General features: G+C 34.5%; 1 protein-coding gene across 15 annotated transcripts in view; it reads right to left on the reverse strand.

The window, feature by feature from the left end:
* Nucleotides 1-23,415, reverse strand: part of DENND1B (DENN domain containing 1B) — a 269,554-nt gene that overhangs the window by 123,974 nt on the left and 122,165 nt on the right. For 9 of the 15 annotated variants that reach the window (XM_078356772.1, XM_054248143.2, XM_078356766.1 and 6 more), the window contains exons 7-9: nucleotides 21,208-21,288; nucleotides 14,276-14,329; nucleotides 11,330-11,440 (exon numbers count right to left, since the gene is read on the reverse strand). In XM_078356772.1, coding sequence (XP_078212898.1) covers nucleotides 11,330-11,440; nucleotides 14,276-14,329; nucleotides 21,208-21,288 — 246 coding nt within the window. Of the gene's footprint in view, nucleotides 1-11,329; nucleotides 11,441-14,275; nucleotides 14,330-15,627; nucleotides 15,688-21,207; nucleotides 21,289-23,415 lie in introns of all 15 variants that reach the window. The other 6 variants (XM_078356770.1, XM_054248142.2, XM_078356764.1 and 3 more) reach the window with 1 other exon arrangement.

Below are 23,415 nucleotides of genomic sequence, written 5' to 3' on the forward strand. Positions count from 1 at the left end.
TTTCCTTCTCAGGTAGTTAATTATTTTTAACTCTTTCCTATTTAACAGGAGAGTGCTTCTACTTGAATTTTAAGATGCCACTTGGCTCATTGGAGTGCCATATACCACTGAATCAACAGGCTGAAAAAGAGGAAGTTAATCTACTGGCTGGAGTGATTCTTCTCAATAACCAAAGGGGAGCTGAGGTGCTTCTACACCATACAGGCAAAGAGAAATGTGTCTTAAACGAGGGGGTTCTCTATGGGGCCTCTTTGACTTGCATGCCTAAAGTATAAGCTAATGAAAAACTACAATGACCAAAACACAACAGAACCTTTGAGGACTGAGACTCTTTGAAAATGGGTCATTTTGCCAGATAAAGATCCTATCCAGGTGAAGTTCTAGCTGAGAGTGACAGAAATAAGGAATGGGTAATAGAAGGAAGCTATACATACCAATTATGGCCTCTTGACCAGTTAAATAAACAAGGGCTTTTCCTTTGGAGGAAAGAGTGAGAATGTCTACATTTGTAAAAATGAAAGTTCTATGTTATTAGGTATAAATATAGATTTGTTTTATTGTACAGGAATTAAAATGCATGTAGAAGGGTGCAAATGAGGCTGAATATCCAAAGGGGTGGACTATACCAATTATCAACTTATTGCCTCTCAGCTCCAAATCTGCCCCTCACTGCCTAATCTGTGAAAATGGACCTGGATTCTGGATAGTTTTCCTTTTAGCAATTGGCATGAATGATGTCAAACTTTGTCAGGAGAGGGCACTAAAGAGACAATGCAAAAAAGAAAGGACTTGTTCCTGGTTCCAGTGAGATACTCTGCAGGCTCCTACAAAGCCTATGTCTCATCAAGGGCTGGCTCCTATTGCACATGCAGCTTGCCTCGGGCCCATTTCCTGTAGCACAGGTGTCCACCAGGTTCCCATGCTGTGGGCAGTTTCTGCAGTGCCTGGCTCCTCAGCACTCCCCTACATTACAGCAGGATACCTCTGGCTCTTGCAGCACTTGAAGCCTTTGCAGTGCCTGGTTCCTGTGGCACAGGAGGCATCTCCTGCACCTGATTATTGGAGTGTACAATTTCCAACTGTCCCAAGTGGCCAGCAGCTTCCCTTTGTCAGTTTTTTAAGGGAATGACTCCAGTAACAAAATCCTAGTAAACAGTTTCACCTTAGGTGGCATTAGTCTGCTGCCAGTGAGGCATCTCTCTGAAAACAGCTTCCCCAGTACCTCTCATATGGCTTTCCAACAAGTTCTAAAGAATGGCATTTCTCTGCAGGCAGCTTTCCAGGCACCCAAAAGGGCAGGATTCCAGAAAATTCTGCCAGTGTGGCACCACAGCAACTTCTCTGCCATCCAATGAACCACAGCTGTGCCCTTTCCATTGGGGTCTGGATATCATACCCAGATGGGGCTCCCTCCCTGGGTGCTCTGGCTCAGCCCTAAGACTAGTACCTGCTTTATAGTTGGTATTTCTATATTCTTCAGCATTCTCTTCACTTCTTAGTAGCCCATCCCTTGTTATTCTAATTCCATGTTACAGTTTTTAAATCCTTTATATTAAACTTTCCTTGTTTAAATTACTATGTAGTTTCTCTTTCCTGGTCACACCCAGACTGATACAAAGGCTGTGACTTTATCATCTTACCTGTAGAACACTGCCTGGCATGAGTTAATAAGCATTCCTTAAATGAGGAATGATTCAATGAATGAACAAATGCACATTTTTTCATAGAAAGTAATAAACTTCCTATTTAGGACTATATGAAGACCAACCAATACCAAACCAAGTTCCTGTGAAGGCTGAATAAGAGTCATAAATGCAATACAAATTCATAAAGCTGAAAATGGTTTAAGATGTATTAATAAAATTTTCCCCAGGGAATAAGAATTTTGATGTAGACGTTAAAAAAAATTCTCTAGTAGAAAATAGCTAAACAAAAATCTTCTTTTAAAGACAAAACCTACACAGAAATTAGTGCCTAGGCTGGGCACAGTAGCTCATGCCTGTGATCCCAGCAACTTTGGGAGGCTGAGGCAGGAGTACTGCTTGAGCCCGGAGTTGAAGAGGAGCCTAGGCCACATGGTGAAACCCCATCTCTACAAAAACAAACAAACAAGCAAAGAGAACACAGTGGGAAGCATCACACTACTGGACTTCAAACTATACTACAAGGCTACAGTAATCACAACAGCATGGTACTGGTACCATAACAGAGATATAGACCAATGGAACAGAACAGAGGCATCGGAGGCAGCACAGCATATCTACAACCAGACAATCTTTGATAAACCTGACAAAAACAAGCAATGGGGAAAGGATTCCCTGTTTAATAAATGGTGTTGGGAAAACTGGCTAACCATGTGCAGAAAGCAGAAACTGGACCCCTTCCTGACACCTTACACTAAAATTAACTCCAGATGGATTAAAGACTTAAACATAAGACCTGGCACCATAAAAACCCTAGAAGGAAATCTAGGCAAAACCATTCAGGACATGGGAGTAGGCAAGGACTTCATGAACAAAACACCAAAAGCATTGGCAACAAAAGCCAAAATAGACAAATGGGACCTAATCAAACTCCACAGCTTCTGCACAGCAAAAGAAACAGTCACTAGAGTGAATTGGCAACCAACAGAATGGGAAAAAATTTTTGCAGTTTGCCCATCTGACAAAGGGCTGATATCCAGAATTTACAAAGAACTCAAAAAGATTTACAGGAAAAAAACAAGCAAGCCCACCCAAAAATGGGCAAAGGATATGAACGGACACTTTACAAAAGAAGACATACTTGAGGCCAACAAACATATGGAAAAACACTCATCATCACTGGCCATTAGAGAGATGCAAATCAAAACCACATTGAGATACCATCTCACGCCAGTTAGAATGGCGATCATTAAAAAATCTGGAGACAACAGATGCTGGAGAGGATGTGGAGAAATAGGAACACGTTTACACTGCTGGTGGGAGTGTAAATTAGTTCAACCATTGTGGAAGACAGTGTGGCGATTCCTCAAGGCCTTAGAAATAGAAATTCCATTTGACCCAGCAATCCCATTACTGGGTATATATCCAAAGGACTATAAATCGTTCTACTATAAGGACACACGCACACGAATGTTCATTGCAGCACTGTTTACAATAGCAAAGACCTGGAACCAACCCAAATGCCCATCGATGATAGACTGGACTGGGAAAATGTGGCACATATACACCATGGAATATTATGCAGCAATCAGAAATGATGCGTTCGTGTCCTTTGTAGGGACATGGATGAATCTGGAGAACATCATTCTCAGCAAACTGACCCAAGAACAGAAAATGAAACACCGCATATTCTCACTCATAGGCAGGTGATGAACAGTGAGAACACATGGACACAGGGAAGGGAGTACTACACACTGGCGTCTATTGGGGGGAATGGGGAGGGATAGTGGAAGGGGGAGCTGGGGAGGGATAGCATGGGGATAAATGCCAAATGTGGGTGAGGGGGTGGAAGGCAGCAAGACACACTGCCATGTGCGTACCTATGCAACTATCTTACATGTTCTGCACATGTACCCCAAAACCTAAAACACAATAAAAAATAAGAAATTTAAAAAAAAACAACAAACAAACAAAAAAACTAGCTGGGCAGAGTGGGGCATGCCTGTAGTCTCAGCTACTTGGGATGGTGAAGTGTAGGAGGGCACTTGAGATCACAGGCAGAGGCTGCAGTGCGCTAAGATCACACCACTACACTCCAACACCTTGGCGACACAGTGCAACTCTGTGTCAAAAAAAAAGAAGAAAGGAAGGGAAGGAGGAAGGGAGAAGGGAGAGGAGGGAAGGGGAAGGGGAAGGGGAGAGGAGGGAGGGGAGAGGGAAGGGGAAGGGGGAGGGGAGAGGACAGAAGGGGAGGGGAGGGGAGGGGAAGGGGGAAGGGAGGGGAGGACAAGAAGAAAGATAAAAAAAAAGAAAAGAAAGTAGCACCTAACTTGGAAACTTCAGGATTTACAAAGATACTTTTATTATTTAAAGAGACAAGTGTCAAAGAGATACATCAACAGATACATTCTACTTGACAAAGACACAGTTTCTACTCTGGTATTTTCAGTATAGATGAACACTTTGTATTTTACATTACAGTATAATATTTTTTTATTTTAAAAACATTTCTGATACAATTTACATGATTAAATTTATTCTTCAATACATACATGAACACACACAAACACACACAACCCATGGTTTTTAACTTTTATTTCATTAATTTTATTTTGTTTTTTTGAGACAGGGTCTCATTCTATTGCCAGGCTGGAATGCAGTGGTGTGATCATGGATCACTACAGCATTGAACTCCTGGGCTCAAGCAAACCTTCCACCTTAGCCTCCTGAGCATCAGGCATGTGACACCACACCCAGCGAATTATCTCATTTTTTCTAGAGAAAGGGTCTCACTACATTGCCCAGCCTATTCTCAAACTCTTGGGATCAAGTAATCCTCTCACCTCAGCCTCCCAAAGTGCTGGGACTATAGGCATGAGCTACCATCCCGGGTAGGTTTTCAATTTTTAAAGAGATTGATGTCTAATACCAGAGAGCTTGACATATTCAGTAATAATTAAAATTTGAGAAGGGTATGTGGTAAATGCTATGGTAGTTCAGAGATGAAAGATGTTACACTCGTTACCCATAAAAACTAAACCTTCTGAAAAGGAAACCAGATTTTGAAAAACAGAGGCACACATGTGGGAGACTTAAAAACACATATGAGGAAGAGCAAAAAGTGCAATTTCATGTATTCATTCTGAAAATTATTGTTAAAAGCTACTATGGATCCTACTATCACTGTCCTAAGAGACAAACACATTGTAGTGACTGACGGAACCAGATTAAAAAACAACAAAAACAACAATAAAAAGCTGCCTTGATAACTTCATTGTCTAGAGATCTGCGTGGACTGTAAGTAATTGAAAAATTTAGAATGGAAAGCTTAGGGTCAGATAATGGATAGCTTTTTACCAGACTTAGCAGTTTAAAGGCAATGAGTAACCAATAAATGTTTTGTATTCCAAAGGATGGAGTAATCACATGTAGAATGAATCTAAAAGATGAGAAAATGTGAAGTCCAAACAGAAGATAAGTGCTAGCCTGAAAGTGGTATTCAATATGGGAGAAAAGTATAAATACGACATATTGAGACAATTGACTACACTTGCCAAGACAAGGAAAGAAATCACTTCACTGTAAGTAATTCAAATAATAAACTGAAGCTCCTTAAGGGAAGTGATACTACATGGGGGCAGAATGGAAAGATGTATTTGGTTTTATAAGATGGCCATTGTAAAAGGGAAAATTGCATAAAGGTTGCAAACATATACTTTGGAATCATACAGGATTGGTTAAGCCAATTCTTAGTACTACGGCCTTGGGTAACTTACTCCCTCCCAATTTCAAAATCTACATTTTCATCTATTTATTGTGGATAACAACTGTATCTACCACATAATACATAATAATTAAATGAGTTAGTTTCAGGAAATTTCTCAGGGTAAGTAGCTCAAAGCATGCCCAATAATATATATTGGCTATAACTATTACTAACATCATCATCATTTTATGTAAGTGAATTCGGTATATACGATCTGAAAATAGTATCTGTGGGAAGTAATAACTGCTGAACTAAGACACTGAAATGGAGAACAGGAATCAGAAAAGAAACGATTAAGGAGGTAGAACCTATAGGACATAGGTGGTGAAAACTGATGAGAGGGAGGGGTAATTCACCAAGTTAGCCCTATATAGTAGGAGAAGGAGATTATGGGGAAAAGATGGTGAGTTCTGTTTTGGAAATATTGAATGGGATGGCCACAATGAGCTAAAGTGCATTATAAGAAAGCTCACTGGAAGAGAAAAACTTGCCTAACGGCAAAATGAAAAAAACAGTGTAGTATATAAAAACAAATATAGAAGGTACATTTTAAAATAAACACAATACCCTCAACAGTTTTACTAAAGAAACAAAACCAATACATATATTTTTTCTTTTATTTGGTGTTGATTACCACTATCAGCAGAAAATTGTCACTGATCCATATAAAACCAACATCTATATGCCGTAAAGACAAGAAAAAAGAAAAAAAATACTTGGTAAACCCAAATCATCCAAGGTCATTTTTGTGGATATCAGAGTTGTAGGAACAAAGCTTACAGAACCTAGGGAAATGACAACTTAATACAATTCTTTGATAATTTCATAATTGTTAAATTAAATATTCTGTGAATTATAAGTCAATTATTTACATTTAGAACACAAATGGACTAAATCATAAAGGCAGAAATATGTGTTTATTTTCTTGAAAAGCAGAGCCATTACCACTACAGGAGCTGGAAGATACAAACACCTCTAGTTTTCCTGTAACACGAGTCTCCTTCAAATAACATTCACACATCCCTTCCAGTAAACTGTTTCCCGATGACCTCAACAGTACCATTTCCCCACTCCAGTCATATTCACTTCACACCGAATAAAAATACAATGTTCAGAATGCACATGCCAAATAATAAACTGGTAAGTCGAATTATTTAGTTTCAGATGACATGACTGGTTGTTTATGGGTTTGGGGAATAATTAAAGATCTCAAACTTGCTTCTGGATTCTTTCCCTGAGAGATCATGATAACAGTTCTTAACTGCACCACTTCGCTGCAGCTTTAAAAACATGAGGGGCAAAAATGCACTTTAATAACCTTAACTAGGAAGCAAGCCTACATAATCTTTGTTCTCTCACCAAGAGTCTCTGCACTTCAGGTTTCAGACTAAATGCTGACACAGGTGGCATCATTACAAGACAAATCAAGAATATGATAATCCAGATGAAGAGGCTAAAATCCTCTGGACTCCCTTTCAGTCTGAATAAACCTATAAAATCTACATTTAATAGCTGATTTTCCAGAGATCGAAAGATTTCTTTTTACACATACCCTTGATGGAATTAATGAGAGAAAAGCATATGCGTAAATGCCTGGGGGCAACTATAAGAAAGAAAGAAATTACAGTTTATTAATGTAATTCCAGCACTCATAACATACTGCTTGCACTAAATATTCCAAAAATAACATGCACTACATAATCAAGTCTCTGTAACTAATATGCTTATAGACTTTCTGAGGGTGATATTTACTAACTAAATAATGGTCAAAATAATAGCTAACATTTAGACATCTGCTTTAAAAGAAGCATCCCTTCCACCTGCTTCTACAGGCCACAAAGATACACTCTAGTTAACATATTACTGACAGGATGATGAGAAAGCTCCTGTCAGATGCTGGCCAGCCGGGTGTTTGAGACAAAATGCACAGCCCCAGCTGACTAGTTAGAGAAAGTCTGGTGAGGTACAATTATAGAGGCATATGACAAGGCTTCATGCCTGGCTGATTTGAGAACCAATGACATGGCTTTAAACAGAAATCTTCCCTACCTATGGTCACAAAACAGCAATAAGTCAACTGATACGCCCTTGTAATACCATGATATATGCCTTTGCTTTGAATACACAAGACTCTGATACGATGTTCTGCTAGTCTACCAAGATTCACTTGGGGCTTAAACATCTATGGCCTGCCTACAGCATGGATAAAATCGATGTTCTTGCTCAGGATTACCAGAAACTTTTCCCTGTGTACTTGACAATGTATAAACCAACAGAATAAAAACAAAACTGATTATGTCTCAATTCATTAAACTCAAACATGCAAAAATATAATAACAGATCCTAACACAATACCACACTTTATTGGAAGAAAATCCATTAGAATGTTGAAAATATAACAATATTCTTGATAGCTGTGCTTATATATCTTATAATTTTTTTTTAATTTTAAAGTTTATCTTTTAAAGGTTACAATTTTTTTTTGTTTGCAATGGAGTTGCGCTCTGTCAACCAGGCTGGAGTGCAGCGACACTATCTCAGCTCACTGCAACCTACACCACCTGGATTCAAGAAATTCTCCTACCTCAGCCTCTCCCAAGTAGCTGGGAACATAGGCGTGTGTCACCATGCCCAGCTAATTTTTATATTTTTAGTAGAGACAGAGTTTTACTATGTTGGCCAGACTGGTCTCGAAGAGAAGAGACAGAGTTTCACCATGCTGGCCAGGCTAGTCTTGAACTCCTGACCTCAGCTGATCCACCCACCTTGGCCTCCCAAAGTGCTGGGAATACAGGCATGAGTCACCTTGCCCAGCAAGAAAGTATCATTTTTACCTACAAACAGCGCCTAAAGAAAAGGACCTCAAGCTAGCTGATTCTCTAATGGGAGTATCACCACTAAAACCTACAGCAAGCTGTAAGGTTTATAAATATCATTCTACTATAAGTATGAAAAATTAAGATTGTGAAAAAGTAAATAACTGAGACAAACAAAATTTCTGAAACTACAATAGAATTATGAATGTTATGCTGCCTTAACTTACATGTATTCTTTAAATATTAAAATTTTGGCTGTATACTTAAAAAATTAAAAATGGATAAAACACAATTTCTAACATTAAGTACATTATAGTCTCCATGATATATAAAAATGTAAGTGTGTAAAAAGCTTAAAAGCAAGTAAATTCATTGATAACTATTCTTTCTTTGGATGTTTCAGAGATATTATTAAACTCTTTTTAAAAAATAGTTTAATTTATGTTAAGAAACTAGTCCTTGACCTTAAATGTCACTATGCATGGAATTTATAGCAGATATATTTTATATACTGTATATATACAAGAATTACTCAAGATAGATTCAAGTAAAGCAGCTTCCTCCACAAAAGAAGAGTCAGATCATGAAAGAGAACCTTAATTATGTCTCTTTTATCAGCCCAACTGTACCAGAGAGTGAACCAAAACAGAGTTGGTAACTTAGAGGTGACATCACCATCAAGTTTTCATGAACTGTCATAAACAGTTGATCGTAAATTGACATCGAACATAGAAAACAACTTCCCCCAAAATACTAAGCCTTTATAACAATTTGTTTTTTAAGCCAAATACTAAGTTAAAAGACAGTAGTGTTAATTTTTACTCTAACTGCAGATGTAGACTATTATAAAATTAAATGTAGACTATTATAAAATTATAGCTTATAATCGCTAAAAAACATGTATTCTATACAGATATAATTTGAAATACTTCATATATATGTATTTCCTCAATCTTTACAGCAGCCCTATGACATGAAGTCTTCTATTGCTCCTACTCTACACTTAAAGAAACTGAGTCAGAGAGAGGTTACTTGGTTATGAAGAGGTGGATATAAATTAAAACAAATAAAACACCAATATTTTTCAAAGACATATTCAGATTTATTTCTAATGCACTAATAGAGTAGCTTATGCTTCACTCACATAGTTTATTACCTCACTTTCTTTGGATCTCTGCTCAAATACTACCTCACTGAGTTGGGCCAGCAGCACGAGCTTGTAGTCCCAGCTACTTGGAAAGCCAAGGCAAGAGGATCCTTTGAGACCAGGAGTTCTAGACCAGCCTGGGCAACATAGCAAGACCCTGTCTCAAACAAACAAACAAACAAACAAACAAAATACCACCTCATTGGAGAGGCCTTCTTTACACAAAATGGAAACCTGTCCATCACTTTCTACCCCGTATACACACTCACTTTATCCATTATGTAACTCCAGCTAATAAGTAATAGCTATTTATTTACTCTTTTGTTTATAATCTGTTTCATGCCGGTCAAATATGTTTCATGTCTAGAAAGTGCCTGGCACATAGTATATGCCTAATAAATATTTGTTACTTAAATTAATCCTGAAAAGAATTGATTCCCAGGCCTATAAGACAGTTTACACAATCTTTTTAATCTTGAGGACAATATCCATTTAAAAATATCATTTTTAGTCTTAAAAAAATCATGTTTAAAAAACGAGAAGGAGAGGCAGGGGTAAGAAGAAAAATGGTTTTACTTCAATAGTAAGTTAAAAATTGCAGAAAGGCAAATTAAAATACCAAATAAGTCAAACTGAATTTCTTGACATCTCTAAGATATGTAAGGAAAAAAATTACTTGTGCCATTGACTAGTACTTATTCTCTGATATACTGCATCATTTCACAGCCCTTTTGTAAATGTGTATATTTTTCAATATGTAAAGTGCATTTTCAATTTTTAGGGGTGAGCATATCAAATTACAATTCAAAATCTCAAAATCATATTTTTGAGATGTGTGAATTATAAATTCATACAAACTATATGTACAATTGTATGTATTATTGATATATTTTCAATTGTAGAGTAATAGAAATAACCCAAAACTTAGAATCAGAAGACCCAATTTCACATTATCTGTCTCTAACTAGCTGTTTGGCCTTGAGGTAGTCTTTTAATCTCTCTGAAAATACCTTTCTCACTGTTAAATGCTAAACAGATAACCTACAGAAATCCTGAAACTCCTTCTATTTTAAATGCTAAAATACAGAATAAGGTTGTTATTTCTACTATAGGAGAAGAAAACATTATAAATATGGTTTTATTTTCTATCAATTAATCAAATTTGTGAAGAAGAAAATTCATGCAATATTGAATAATGGTTTTTACTAAATAAGTAAATCATAGATTATTGAAACTATATTTAAATTTGTATTTAAAATTTTTAAGTTGAAAATATTAAATGTAAAATGCTTAAATGAGAAAAAAGTATAAAATCTAGCAAATACTTTTGAATATTTTCCTATGACCCAAGAAAAATCTTTCTCTTCTCACTGCCTTTACCATATTAATAAAGACCTTCCAAAAGAACATTTCAGTGAATGTCATAAAACCTGTGATTTATAAAAAAAAAATGCCACTTTGACTTTTAAGTTATTATCAGTCTTAAGAGCTGCTCTAAATCAAACTATTATAGAATCTACTCCCAAACCACTACTTGGCAGCAAAGATGAATCTACCTATTACCAGGTTAGGATAGCAGCTATTATCACGGCCCCTTGATTTCTTTCAAGTAGCTCCAATGGAAAAAGCCACAAGTGAATAATAAAAATCTCATAATAGCTCTTAAGAATTCTTTATATGATAGAAGGCACTAAAATGAACTCTGGAGAGTTAAAAAGAAAAAAAAAACTCTTCTCCCCAATAAGAAAAAATAATTAACCTGACTTAATGCATCTGAGAAGGCTTCCTATAAATCAGACTTTTGTACTTCAAGAGCCAGATTAAAACCATATATCAAAAAAGTATGTAGATATTGTCTCATAAGTACACATAGCATATTTCTAAACCTGCAGAGGTTTTTAGGCCTTTTTGTGAAACACTCAATACATGCTATTTAAAAGAAGTGTGAAGTACTTACAGTGCTTAATTTGCTCGAGGTAATCACGATGCGCCTTTCGTGCAGCATACTGGCATACAGCTGCAGCATGTTGTTCACATCCACAGCAACAAAATATTCTGTAAGATTTCTCTGTACACGTGAAAAATAATTGTGTAAGTTACAGCTCATGGTGAATGTAAAGGAAAACATTTTACACATTTACCAGAAAGTCTTAAAGTTCAAAAGCTATTATTATTTAAAATGGTATTCATTAAAATAATTAAGTATAATACTAGTCTGCTGCCACAAGAAGCACATAATATTCTATTATTAGCTGAAATATATCCCTACTCAAGAAAAGTGTTTTCAGAGTATGATCAGATCACAGATTTTCCAACTTCCCTACCCCCTAAGAATTTGAAAAAAAGCTAATTTCTTGGACCCCAACCTAGACCTGCTGATTGTCATCTTCAGAATAGGTTCCCAAGAATCTGCTCTTTTTTTTTTTTTTGGTCACCCAGGCTGGAGTGCAATAGTGTGATCTTGGCTCATGGCAACCTCCGTCTCCTGGGTTCAAGCGATTTCCATGCCTCAGCCACCAGAGTAGCTGGGATTACAGGTGCACACCACCACGTCCAGCTAATTTTTGTATTTTAGTAGAGACAGGATTTCACCATGTTGACCAGCCTGGTCTCAAACTCCTGACCTCAGGTGATCTACCCACCTTGGCCTCCCAAACTGCTGGGATTACAGGTATGAGCCACCACACCTGGCCAAGAATCTGCTGTTTAAACAAATACTTCTGGTAATTCATACACAGACTGATGCATCAGAAACCAATGGCCCAAACAATACATCTGAGTCTTTCCGTGTTTGCCATTCACTATGCAGGCACAATCATTACCTGATATTACACAGCATGCACAAGGCACCCAAAGGATGAGGTGATTTTATAAGACAGCCCTTTGGTACTTTATTAAGGAAATTCACTTGTTTATACTTCAAGTCAGGCTTGCTTTGTACCACTAGAATCAAATATAATTTGATGATTGATTCCTTAATTTAGTGCTCTTAACCCCCACATGAGAATAAAACTGGGATAAGCTACATTAACTTTGACTTTTAGATCCTCTCCCTTATTATTTATTTTTAATTTTCTATAATGAAACTTAAGCACATTAGAAAGCAACAAACTAATTAAGGGTCTGGATAAGATATAACAAACAAAAACTGCAGTATCAGGTGGACTATGCCTCACAGGCTAAAACTTTTAGTTGGCCAAGAAATTAAGAAATCCAATTATTTCTTCAATGTCCAAAAGGTAGAAACTTTACCAACACAAATTGATAATCACGACAGAGCACATCAATAAAACCTGTAACTATCAGGAAGTGATGTTGAATTTGGTGGGAAGAGTTTTATTTCTTGTTTTCTCATCTTCCAATTCAGCTCTCCATATAAAAATTCATGTCATTTAACATTAGTATATTTCCTATAATCTAAAAGAAAGGTATAATTCTTAGATGGGGAATTATTTCTCAGCATAGAGTGCTACCTTATGCTTATGCTCTTGCTTTCTTTTCCCTAAAGAGGACTTTGTGCAAAGTAAAACATGTTAATAGATGTGTAAAAATACATATTCTCAGTGGCAGTTTTTCATTTGAAAGTTTGTTTCTTTGAAACCTTCAAAGTAATCGTCTTTTAAAAAATGTGACTTTTGTTAAATTAAGCTATTAGTTGTTTGTTAGTAAATCTAAGAGAAAGGTAAACAGGAGAGAGAGTAGATGGGAGCAACTTTGACTGTGAAACTCTGAAGTGAAGGGACAAGGGTCATTTAAGTCAAGGCATGGTCAGTCAGCCTTAAAGAAAACATAACAAGGAGTACCTGACCCACAATGTACAGCAATTGAGGCTTTAGGATCTACAGTAACCTGAGAGCTCTGATCACCTATCTCAGGCCCATAAGAGCAACTTGATACAAAGGCTTTTCATCAGGGTTTTCTGGATCCATCTGTACTGAAAACACCATTGATAGTCTTAGTTTGATACCAGAAAATTTACAATTGTATTACTGGACTTCCTTCACTACCCACATGGTTTTAGAAACCAAACATTCCGTGGGTTTGAAAACATTTGGAAAAACACTAGAATTCCAAAGAAAATAATAAGTATATATTGAAATACTTTCTTCCTGTTGATTTTTCCTTTACTTTTAATGAATTATTCCTACAGATTCATTTTAACTTTCCAAGGGAAGCTGAAGAAAAATTACATAATGAAATATTTCATTTTCACAGTTATCCAAATCATAAAAGCATATTTGTTACTTCCACTTCTCTATGTAAACTTTTCTACAAAATATAAATTTGTAATAACTATTAAAAACTGAAAATATTTCTAGTATGGCTACCATTATGACTCTAAATAAAATGCAAATTTTAGCAATTTTTATAATTTATTATAATACCCATCAAACCTTGAAAGATATGTATTGCTTTAAATTAAAGTCAGGAAATTAAGAACAGGACAGATAAGATTTGAAGCATTATATACAAGGAATATAAAATAATATGATAATTTCACTAAAGTAACAATTTGTGTGAAGACATTTCCCATTGCTAGTATTCTTCTCCACAGTAGAAGCCATCTCCTGAGGCATCTCTTCTATCAGATACAGAGAACCTGAGAACCTAATTGAATATATATGATCCTACCTAATTATTACAAGTGACAGAAATCATTTTCCTCCTATTACTGCTTGATTTTCCTTATCTACAACCAGATATTAAGAAGAAGGTAAAGGGGGCAGATACAAAAAGAAGAGAAGAAAATAACATCAATATTCCTTATTTCTTCATTATTTATCATAAACACAGATAATTATAATGTATCCTATTTCTCTATATAAAAATGCATAAACAGTGAGACCAAACTAAATAAAATTAATAATATAAGAATAATTAATACAGAAAATAGAAAACTTACACTCTCAGGTATTGTTGGGAGTCCAGTTACATCAGGGGTAATGAAGTAGGAATGCTAATCAATAAAAACAAATCACATATGAAAAAGATAATTAAAACTTGGTATCATTACATACAATTTGTAATGAAAATCAGAAAGAAAATATATTGAGAGAATTAATAAATGCCATGGACTGAAATTCAGTATTTGTTGAATTTGAAAGATTCTTAAATGAGTTAGGAGGTTTATATGAGATTTACCATGCAAAAAGTTAAGAGTTGGTTAAAAATATTTGACCTTAAAATTAAGATAAGACTAGGGAAAAGTGTTAAGGCAAAAAAGAGTACATTATTGAAAGGTTTATTTTGTACATATACATATATATATATACATATATATATACACTATATATACACACACACACATGTACACACATAGAAACATATATATTATTAAAACACATTTAGTTGACATAGATTGGAAAAATTAAAGCTTGCTAACCAAATATATCAACATCTATTAAGATTCCTAAGTTTCTATGGTAAGTAACAACCAATCTTTTTTTGTAAACATCAGCCACCCTAATATTTAGCAAATAGCAATAAAATATAATTTTTCAATGTTTAAAACTGCTTAAACATGTAGTGATCCCAAAATATGATCTTCACACATCCGCCAAACAATTAGCTTTTCTAATGTTCAAAGAAGTACAAGAGTTCATCACAATACTTAAAAGAGTATATTGTGTACATATGCTGTCATGTTACCAACAATATTCCCAAATTTACCACCCAGAATCAACGTGCAACTTAATCACCAAAAAATGTTTTATTTTCTGTTCATATTAATCTTCAAAATTATTTAAATATCTTAATCACATAAGGACATATTTAATACTATCATATTATTAACAATTAGAAAAGAAACACTCTAGCCAATACTTGAGCATAGTTGAACTCGTCAGAACAAGGCTAGTTAACACAGTCATAATGTATAATTTTCCAGGATGGAAGAACAATAGGAGAAAAATCACAAGATCTTCTGTGATCTTGGAGCCAAAAAATGTGACAAATCTCATGCTGTGAATATACTTCAAAATTACTACTACTGAAAATGGAGAATATGCATAGATTTTGGTCTCTATAAGCTAGTTTTATTTGCAATGGTTTTTAATAGTACTGTATTTTATAAAACTATGCTTTACAAGATAGTATAAACAGAAAATATTATATATTCCAATGATTAATTTTCTTAAAGAAATCAAATTTACCATTTCCCAAAGAGCTGGAGTGAATCTTAAAGGCATAGTGAAATAAATGATTATTTTTCCTATTTAATAGCGATTTTTAGAAGCCAACGTCCTTTTAACTCACCGGTACTAGAGAGGGCTGATCTTTCAGAAATTGCTCACAGGCAATAAATATCTCTTGGTTCTTATAACACATGAGAGAAAAAAATGAATATTTTACTTTCATGGGAGAAGCTTACACAACAATTCGCTGTGTAATTAAGACAAAACCCATGTAGCCACATTAGCCACTAAAAAATACTTGAATAAAAGTAATTATAAATATTATTTTAAATGCTGATTTGCTAATTTTATGCTAGAAAAATCCTAATGAAAGTATTTTCATATTACTAGAGAATGCTGTGGATATTTAATGATTTTGAAATATTCCAAAAAAAGTATTTTCACTAGACATTAACTTTTTATAAAAATATGTGATTTCTAGTGGCCATTATCCACTTGTACAGGAACAAAAACTTCCATAATCATCAATTTTAATCTGTCAGCATAAAACTAAAATCTCTTCTAGTAGCTGAAGATAAGTGTCCTAGTCCCAAATTTGCCACTTATTTAACAGCATTACACCAGATACATTACATTAGGAGTCTGTTACTGAAATCAAATACAATTAACTATTCATGGTAAACAAATGTAACAGCTGATTTTATCAACACTTAAGATATTATGACTTAGCCAGGCACAGTGGCTCATGCCTGTAATCCCAGCACTTTGGGAGGCCAAGGCGGGAGGATTGCCTAAGGTCAGGAGTTCAAGACCAGTTTGACCAACACAGTGAAACCTCATCTCTACTAAAAATACAAAACTAGCCAGGTGTGGTGGCAGGCGCCTGTAATCCCAGCTACTTGAAAGACTGAGGCAGGAGAATCGCTTGAAACCAAGAGGCGGAGGTTGCAGTGAGCTGAGATCACTACATTGCTTTCCAGCCTGGGCAGCAAAAGTGAAACTCCGTCTCAAAAAAAAAAAAAAAAAAAGATATTATAACTTTATTTATTTTATTTATTTATTTTTTTGAGATGGAGTTGTGCTCTTGTTACCCAGGCTGGAGTGCAATGGTGCGATCTCGGCTCACCGCAACCTCCGCCTCCTGGGTTCAGGCAATTCTCCTGCCTCAGCCTCCTGAGTAGCTGGGATTACAGGCACATGCCACCGTGCCCAGCTAATTTTTTGTATATTTAGTAGAGACGGGGTTTCACCATGTTGACCAGGATGGTCTCGATCTTTTGACCTCGTGATCCACCCGCCTTGGCCTCCCAAAGTGCTGGGATTACAGGCGTGAGCCACGATATTTTAACTTTAAAATAGGTACAAGACTTGAAAAACTATCATAGACTATTAATTCAAGTGCATATAAGAATTCTTATGGTGGCTCAAGCCTGTAATCCCAGCACTTTGGGAGGCTGAGGCGGGTGGATCACGAGGTCAAGAGATCAAGACCATCCTGGTCAACATGGTGAAACCCCGTCTCTACTAAAAATACAAAAAATTAGCTGGGCATGGTGGCACGTGCCTGTAATCCCAGCTACTCAGGAGGCTGAGGCAGGAGAATTGCCTGAACCCAGGAGGCTGAGGTTGCGGTGAGCCGAGATCGCACCATTGCACTCCAGCCTGGGTAACAAGAACAAAACTCCGTCTCAAACAAACAAAAAAAAAAGAATTCTTAATTATGGGAATAACTATTAAGGAATAGACGATAGTCAGTCAAATTCCTATATAAATAGGAATAGAACATAGTCAATGAAATTCCTTTGACAAGATTATTTCAGCTACAATGCAGCTATTTCAGAAGAAAACATTTTCTCCATATGAGATGAAACTTCAATTTACCACCACCTAACACCTGAATAGCTCTTCATGGTAGATCCAGATATATCACTTTATTTATTTGATTTGAGAAAGTTGATTACTAAAACAACTTTCTCAAAAGTTGACATGCTCAATTTCTCAAATGGAAAAAAAAGGATCATCTAAAGAGGTTAACTTTCTTGACTAACATTACACATTTACTGACTGTGACTTAAACCAAAATCTTCTAATCCTAAGTGAAAAAGACCTAGAAATCTTTAATTTATGGTTCTTATCAATAAAGATGAAGTGTTTCAATACCTGAAATTTTGGAGATGTATTTTGCTAAGATATTTATTTACCCCTGAGCAAATATGATACTCAAATTTAAGGAGAGCATATTTGTATTTCTCAATGCCACCTCCATTGTCTTAGCACCTCAATTTTCCTGAACTCTTTGACAGTGCCAGAATCACCTTATAAATATAACACTTTCAAAGATAAATGACCTTTATTTGGAAAATCCCAGGCTCTTCTTTATTATCCTTGACCTTTCCCTTGGCCTTTCTATTGCATTTCCACTAACCATAAACCTTGCACATTTTTGGCTTCAATGACCTGTAAGTCTAAGTTACTCTTTAACTGCTCTTTCCCCCAATTCTTTCACAGGATCTCCTTTCTTTTTCCCTATAGCCTATTTGGGCAATTAGAACTTAGCCTCTGCTCTATGCTCTTCTATATTTTATCCTTTAAACAGCTACAACTATGTCTACTGTTGACTCCCAAATTTGGGTTAAAAATTCCAGGTTATCCTTAGCTTTTTACCACCCAGTCTCCAAATGACTATTAAACCTTTCCACTTTGGCAGTGTGCAACAAAAGAAGATGCAGACATAAAGCAGCAGAGATCACAGGAAAGAAAAACACTGCATTAAGTTGTATGACAAGAGGTTTCACAAAAGTGAAGAGTAAGTTCTAGACTAACAATACATAATCAACAAAGTGACTTTTGTCCTAAAGTAATGATGCTCATTCAAGAAGCTCAACAAAACTATGTGACCAGAATAGAGGAGGAAAAAAAAAAATTCAACTGAATCTAAGAAATGGATGGTCCTGAAAGTCTAGCCAAAGTTTGAACAAATTCTATAGAAAATGGGGAAACAAAAAGTTTTCAGCTGGGACTTTATATAGTTTAAGTAAGTCTACCCTGACAGTCTTTTGTAGAAAGGACTGGAAGGAGAGACTCTAGACTAAGAACTCTTTGAAGTACTAAGCACCAGAACTACGATGCTAACCACCTTAGTCTACTACTAACAGTAGTGGTTAAAGAATGGAATAACGTAAGAGAACATTACTCTTATGTGAAATCACAGGATGAAATCTGGGCAAGACGCATGGACCAACAGAACAGAATAGAGAATGAAGAAATAAACCCAGATACTTACAGCCAACTGATCTTCAACAAAGCAAACAAAAACATAAGGTGGAGAAATGACACCCTTTTCAGGAGATAATTGGCTAGCCACATATAGGAAAATGAATTTTGGATCCTCATCTCTCACCTTATATAAAAATCAATGCAAGATGGATTAAGAACTTAAATCTACGATAAGAAACTATAACAATTCTAGAAGACAACATTGGAAAAACTCTTCTAGACATTGGCTTAGGCAGGGATTTCATGACCAAGAAACCAAAAGCAATAAAAACAAAGATAAATAGTTGAGACTTAATTAAACTGAAGAGCTTTTGCATGGAAAAAGGTATAGTCAGCAGAGTAAACAAACAACTCAGAGTGGGAGAAAATCTCCACAGTCTATACATCTAACAAAAAAACTACTATCCAGAATCTACAATGAACTCAAACAAATCAATAAGAAAAAAAAAATCCCATCAAAAAGTGAGCTAAGGACATGAATAGACAATTCTCAAAAGAAGATATACAAATAGCCGACAAACATGAAAAAATGCTCAACATCGCTAATGAATCAAGGAAATGCAAATCAAAACCACAATGAAATACCACCTTATTTTTGCAAAGATGGCCATAATGAAAAAAATCAAAATACTTTTGTTAAACATCAGCCACCATATTATTTAATAAACAGAAATAAAACATAATTTTTCAATGTTTAAATCTTCTTATACATGTAGTTATCCCAAAATATGATCCTCACACATCTACTAAACAACTGTTAAACTGATCAACTGATCACTGCATCCACCCCAATATTAGATGTTGGCGTGGATGTTGCAATCAGAAAACACTTCCATATCTTTACATCACTGGTGGGAATGTAAACTAGTACAGCCACTATGGAAAACAGTGTGGAGATTCCTTAACGAACTGAAAGTAGAACTACCATTTGATGGTAGCAATCCCAGTACTGAGTATCTATCAAGAGGAAAAACGTCATTATACGAAAAAGATACTTGCACACACGTTTATAGCAGCATAATTCACAATTGGAAAATTGTGGAACCAACCCAAATGCCTGGCAGTCAACAAGCAGATAAAGAAACTGTGGTATATACATATATGATGAAATACTACTCAGCTGTAAAAAGGAATGAATTAACAGCATTTGCAGCAACCTGGATGAGATTGGAGACTATTATTCTAAGTAAAGTAATTCAGGAGTGGAAAACTAAACATCATATGTTCTCACTGATCTGTGGCAGCTAAGGTATGAAGAAATAAAGGCCTAAGAATGACACAATGGACTTTCGGGATTTGGGGGGAAGAGTGGGAGGGGGTGATAAAATACTATATATATGGTGCAGTGTATACTGCTCTGGTGATGGGTACACCAAAATATCACAAATCACCACTAAAAAACTTATTCATGTAACCAAATACCACCAGTATCCCAATAACTTAAGGGAAAAATTAAAAATTGATTAATTAATTTTTAAAAAAGAAGAAAATTATTACCAAATAAAATATAATAACAACTTCCCTATCTCACAAAAACACAAAAGACCTATTATATATATTTTGAGTTGAATAATTTTAAAAAAGAAAATTATTATCAAAGAAAATGTAACAACTTCCCTATCTCACAAAAACACAAAAAACCTGTTATTATATATATTTTGAGTTACCTTTTCTCTCATTTTCTCTTGCAACATTATATTTTTCTTCTTTATTAGGTAAAGTTTATTATTTTAGAAGAAAGTAAACATAAATTTTAATAGTCTATCCAGTATGCCAAATTCATGAAGAAAATAAAAGTAGCCATATTTTATAATCTTGAACTTTGAACATTTACAAAAATTCCCAAAACACGAGTGTTTTTAGATATAGATGGCACAGTTCATTAAAAGTTTCAATAGTACAATAATCTATCCCATCGTAGGCTTGCTGTTTTGACAAACAGCAATTCAATCATATTTCTAGTATTTTGTGATTATATGAAAAGATATATTGATGTATAAGAAAGAAGACAAAACTATTCACCCAGAATTTTTATCATATAGTTATATGTTATATGTCATTTTTGTTCTGAGTATTGTCTTCATTTTAGGAGGGTTATTAAGCATGTGTGTGTATTCCTTTATTACGCACAGATTTCTCCTAAAAATCAATGTATCTTACAACCAAAATATCCTCACAGATTTGGTTTCTTTTAGTTTATGATAATTTTTTTAATTCAATAATTCAACAAAGTTATAAAAATACACATCTGATATATAGAGTTATGATTGTTACAGCATGTTACACTGTTACATTAGTACTAGCAATGAAGTTTTTCCTGGAAGCAGAGATGACTTGGCAAATAATTACCTGAAGGTTCATGTGTTTGTAACAAAACTGAGACATAGCTATGACTCCAAAAAACAATTACTGATTGAATACTTACCACACTCAAGTTGACAGGAGTATTTGCCTTTGGTACTGGGTGGTTATACAGTGATTTGAGAGTTTCATTCAAATCATTTTCCTAGGGAAAAGAAAATGCACATTTTATAAATAAGACATATACCAAGCAACGTCAATTAAAACTACTTAATAAAACAGTCCACTGTGGCTTTTCATATTAGACATATTTTATATAAATGTTTTCAACAAAAACATTTGAAATAACTGAAATTAAAATATTTGAGTCTAGTAAATATGAAAACATATTTAAATCTCTTTATCCAGAAGAATAATGTCAATACTTCTACTTAGTAAAAATGTGTATTTGAAAGTTATTACATATTATACAAATATCATAAATGGAAATTATCTAAATCATTAAATCCAATAAGAACAATGGGATTGAATAAAAACAGTGAAATAACTTTTTATCAGATCATAGAGTACTCTCATTTTTCATTTTCATTTTAAAATCCTAAACCAATTTTTAAGGAATAGAAACAATTTAAATAAGATTATTATACTAAAAATGCAATGTAGAAAGAAATAATTGCTAAATATTTCTTTCTACATTGCTACTGATCACTACTTGACCCACAATAAATGGGATTAAATAAAACATACAACAAATCTACTTCATAGAATTTGTATAATAATACAGTGCCTTGATGTGCAACCTCAATTTTTCCATATCACATGCTACAAATTTAGTAATAAATATACAATAATTTTTATAAACATATTATCTTTATTCTCTATTTTCATGTTGGAGGAAATAAATCAAATGAAAAAGCAATTGTTCAGAGGAGTTGGCAATTTTATTAAGTTTGGATATGAGACATAGACTTCTCATGATATTTCTTATGCCTTGGTCTATCCACTTATACCAAAATTTAATAAATCAGATCTCTGTAACTACTTTCAAAAGTATTCATTTAAAACTAGTTATTTAAAATACTCTTCAGAATGACCTAAAAAGACCATAAACAATATATTTCTTGACCATTTATACAATGAAGTGTACCAGAGAATACTGCAGATGATACCAATCCCCTTTGTATAAGAGACTCATACAGTTATGTTTTAGAATTACATTTTGGAAGGACTACAAGATAAACAATTTACCTCTTAAACTTTTAAACAATGAAGTGTAACATGGAAAATTGTGGATCATATTGATACTCTGTTTATACAAAATTCCTACAGGTAGAAAAATTTTTAGACTACCTTTTAAAAATCCTTTGCACTGTCTTCCATTGATCAGATAAGGGTAACTTGAATTGTAAAAGTTATTTAAATAACCTATCACACTGAATTAGAAATGAACATAAAAAAGTACTACAATTACAAATCTACTTCTAGTTTAACTAATGCTATAAACTTATAATACTTCTTCCTCAAATAAGGAACACAAATGGAGCCTCCCCATTTCCTCTTCTCAGAAAGCCAAAATTATATGAATTTGTTTATAGCTATTTTCTTTTATGTATTCCAGTATTACTGATGGTTTCAGGAAAGATAAAATGATATACAATATGGAAATAGTAATAATTTATCAGTAACAGTTACTAAAATTTACAAAATACAGAAAAAGTATCCAAAATTTAGACAACTAATATAATTAATGTGAATTCCACATGTACATTCACAAAAACAAAGAATAAGAGATTATCATGAATAATTTAACCAGAATTCTGATTTTGACTTTTCATTGCAAAAAATACATAGCTGTATTTCCCGTTATTTTCTTAGGCAAGTGATGACTTATAGCTTCAACATAAAATTATTCAACTGTAAAATGATGTTAATATATATTTCAAAGAATTAAGCTATCAAATATATAGAGAAAAATACTGACATGCACAAACACATACACATGAACAACTAGATTTTTGACAAACATTAAAACTTGCAATTGTATTATAATAAATTTGGTTGACAAATTAGAAAATTGTTCACTAGAAGAGTAAAGAGTACCTTAATTTATTAACAACACCTTGAAATTCTATTTATATAAATAATACCTCTCTTACTTTCCAAGTGACAGAACTAGTTATCTGACTTATAGACACTGTACTTTAATCAAAGTCACAAGGGAGTTCAAGACCAGCTTGGCCAACGTGGTGACCCCATCTCTACTAAAAATACAAAAATTAGCTGGGTGTGGTGATACACACCTGTAGTGAGCTAAGATCATGCCACTGCACAC

The sequence above is a fragment of the Callithrix jacchus genome, chromosome 19, assembly GCF_049354715.1.
Source record: "Callithrix jacchus isolate 240 chromosome 19, calJac240_pri, whole genome shotgun sequence".
Classification (NCBI taxonomy): Eukaryota; Metazoa; Chordata; class Mammalia; order Primates; family Cebidae; genus Callithrix; species Callithrix jacchus.